This window comes from Eurytemora carolleeae, unplaced genomic scaffold (assembly GCF_000591075.1).
Source record: "Eurytemora carolleeae unplaced genomic scaffold, Eaff_2.0 scaffold3, whole genome shotgun sequence".
Classification (NCBI taxonomy): domain Eukaryota; kingdom Metazoa; phylum Arthropoda; class Copepoda; order Calanoida; family Temoridae; genus Eurytemora; species Eurytemora carolleeae.
Window position 1 is genome coordinate 283712 of NW_019397377.1, and position 3559 is coordinate 287270.

At 30.8% G+C, this 3559-nt stretch overlaps 1 protein-coding gene across 1 annotated transcript in view; it reads right to left on the reverse strand.

Moving 5' to 3' along the window:
* LOC111713921 (uncharacterized) overlaps positions 1-3233 on the reverse strand; it is a 4717-nt gene extending 1484 nt beyond the window's left edge. Inside the window, exons 1-4 of the mRNA XM_023488912.1 lie at positions 3031-3233; positions 2106-2220; positions 1339-1365; positions 858-941 (exon numbers count right to left, since the gene is read on the reverse strand). Of these exons, the coding sequence (XP_023344680.1) occupies positions 858-941; positions 1339-1365; positions 2106-2220; positions 3031-3067 (263 nt within the window). The 5' untranslated portion in view covers positions 3068-3233. The remainder of the gene's footprint in view (positions 1-857; positions 942-1338; positions 1366-2105; positions 2221-3030) is intronic.
* Between the last annotated feature and the right edge of the window lie 326 nt (positions 3234-3559).

Sequence of the window (3559 nt, forward strand, 5' to 3'; positions counted from 1 at the left end):
GGAAGGGGGGGGGGGTGCAACTATTTAGTCTATTTCCGACGTTGTTTCACACAATAACATTCTTTTCCATTAAATTTTTCCTTTATTCATAGTTCAGGGGCTTTCAAAACATAATCTTTGGTATGCAGATCGATTTTTCTTCTTGATGGCTAGGCAGTTATCCGTTAACAGTGGTCTGAACAATTGGTTTTCAAAAAAAAAATTTCTTGAAAGTTTCGTTTGCAGAGAGGGCAGGGTCAACGACGCGCAGTGGTGATTATTTATTTAATTTAGTTAAAACCGGTTACTGTTTTACATAAATCATATGTAAGATGCTTGGAAAAAAATATTTTAAGAGATTTTTTACTTTTCTAAGAAACTATTCTCAAGTATCCCTACATTTGTAATGTCAGCTGTGTTGAGTACACATCTGTAAACATTATGTCCATGCTCCAGTTTAACGATAGCTAAAACACTATTTTAGAAATTAACACACAGACTTCTCTGCTCTAAATGATAAGTAAGAGGGTACCGTTGTAAATCGAGCATTCCAGCTTTAAATGGAGGCCCAGAGTGTAACTTGAAAATAGAGCCCATTTAGGCGCGCGAAAATTAAAACATTGTTTGATTTTACAAACTCCTATTTTGCTAAAACAAAAATCATCTGTATTTCTATGAATCGTAATTTTTTTAAATTAATTGGCATGTTCTATTCTTTTAAGAAAAATGTTTTGTTATCAAATAATGTTAATTTCGTATTTACTACCCTTAGATAACACTGTTATGTGAAGGTCATACGTTAAGACAGATAAACGAAATAAAGTATATCTTTAGAATATCTCTAGAATATTGGCACTTTAAAGTTTTAAGATAAATTCCTTTTCTGCCTTTGGACTACAGGAGGTTTATGAAGTAGGGTGACGAGCAGACGGTTAAACTGACTGCTCCTCGGGCCCAGGAATCTGTGTTCAGAAAGAATACAGATTTAAAATAATCAGAGTTCTTTATTCAGAGAAGATCAAGCATTATAGACTATTTTGAATGTTTTATAATAGAAGAGTAAAAATTTAACGTTGCGTCTGAAAGATTATGTAAGCGACTAAAAACATATAATTCAGCTTTAAACGGACAGGAAATAAAGACTTAATTTAAAGTGACCCGCCATTGAGAGAATGCCATGTACAACTCACAACGCTAAAATTAAAAATCTTTGTCTTACCAAGAAAAAATGAGAACCCCTTATTTTAAAAAAATAATTTAGTTATTTTTGATTTAAATGTGACTAGCGGATACAGAAAAGTTCACAAATGTAAAGTTACTTGCAATATTCTTGGATTCTTTATCATACTCTATCCTTTCCTTCTGGAGCCCTTAAACCTAAAACTCCTGAAAAAGAAATATAAGAAACTGTTAACGTAATTATCAGTCGCCTGTTATATAAAAAGGTCCAAACGATTTACAATGTTATCATTAAAACCTCTAAACCTGATAAACGAAGGTTATAAAGATACAGGGTTTGGGTTACTTGAGACTGTAAGTTTGTAGTTGCAGGCAACCATGAATGCAAGGAAACTGGCAGTATAAATTCCGTTCAGTCGTCTCTGAGATCTCATACTGTGTGGGTAACACTGTATCTGAGTGTAAACGGAAAAAAAGATTACTGTTGTAAAGTAATTGAGTCTTTGCCACAAACTCTGATTTTCTAATTAATATATCTTTGGAACCAAATGTTGCAGACCTTAGATTTTTCAAACTATGAATTCTGTTAGAGCAAATAATCTGAGTTTGAAATATCAAAGGTTTACAACATCGAGTTCTAAAGATATTGAGGTTTAAATATTTGATTTTATTCCAAAGACTCAATTCCTTTGTATTACACTTCCTTATATCACAGGGCCAATTAAGATTGCATTATTAACACTTTTGAAACAAAAATGAAATGGATTTACAAACAAAAAACTTGCTTTCATTTAATTCATCGTAAACTTTTGGGTCTCTTCGATTAAAGGGTTATCGCGAATGAAAACTTTCTCAAAAATTGCATATTGCGCAAGCAATTCATACCCTGTTCCATAGAAAAATTCTCCTGTTTTCTCATGCATATTTAACATGTTTTGTGGTTTTACCTTTTCACAGTTTCTTGATCCTCTATTTCATCTTCTTTAGGCATTTTTTGGTGAACTTTATCCATATTACATTCTACCGTAGCCGCCTTCAAACCTTCAATCCAAACCAACAAACCTTAAACAAAAATATCAAATTAATTTCACATGACAAATCAAATGCACGCAGATTTAAAAGTTTGGTCCCTGTCCCATCAAGCACTGACTTTCGATCACGATTTGACAAATGAAACAAATGAAAGTTTTATTTAAATGCAAGGATTAAGAGACAAACAAGATTATTAAATTATAGTAAATAAATTATCTGAATTTTAGATTTAAAGCAGACAAAAAAATCAGCTTGATAATCATGACGGTTCATTTTTTAAATACAGCCGAGCCGACTGGGTTCAATTTTGTTTTTGAAACCAAGCTATTTAATAAATCAATTTTCTTTTGTAAATAACATTGACGGAGACATATGCAATTTTAAGAAGGAAATTTTATCATAAACAGCTATAGTGTAAATTGTCATAAACCTGTTCTTGGTTCCCGTGGCAAAATTAGGGGCAAATTGGATAAGTTATGATTGGACTTACCAATAAACAGACAGACCAATATTACTTTTATATATATTGTAAAAACATTCGTAATATTGTATGTAAGTTCGCAAAAAAAATATTGAGAAAATCCACGAAATATCATAATTGTTTTTATAGGTGTACATAGGGAACAGAATCTCCTAGATTCATACACGCATAAAAACATCAGGCATTGATCTCTCGATTCCATCTTATGTACTGCAAGGGAAAACTAATTAATAGATCAAGCATAGATTCTCAAATAAAAATGTTCACATTAAAAATCCCGATCAAGAGTTTAAGATTAACAATATCCCCACAAAAATTCCGATTTTTGATACAATAGGAAAATAAAATGAAACTTTTACCGAACAGAAGAAGAATAAGTTTAGCGGAAGATTTCATTTCTTCTGGTAGTTTTCTATAATACTTTATCCTTTTATATAGTTACATGATTTGACACCGGGATTCATGAAGATTTATTCATAAAGTCAGAAACTTTTAAACTAATTTGATTAAATATTGCAAATAATGTGCAATCAAACAGTTTGCAGAAAATATGCAACCCGGATCTGAGCACTCATTAGAGATATTTTTCACGGATCTCCTTAATTTGATATTGTTATTTAATGAGAAATCCGATTTAAAATACTGCTCAAAATAGGAAAAATAAGGTAAATAAATTAATTAAAAAAATATTTTATTATTATATTTTAGCAAGAGCAGATCTTAAAAACAAAAACTGTAATGACCCCTCTGGCGAAAAAAAAAGTTTGCAAAAAATAAATAATTATTAAATTTAAATTTCCAATCCATTCCAAGAAGATCAAATTTTAAACTCGTTGTTTTTTATTTAGAATTAAAAATTGTATGATTCGCCAAAAAAAGCCTATTAAA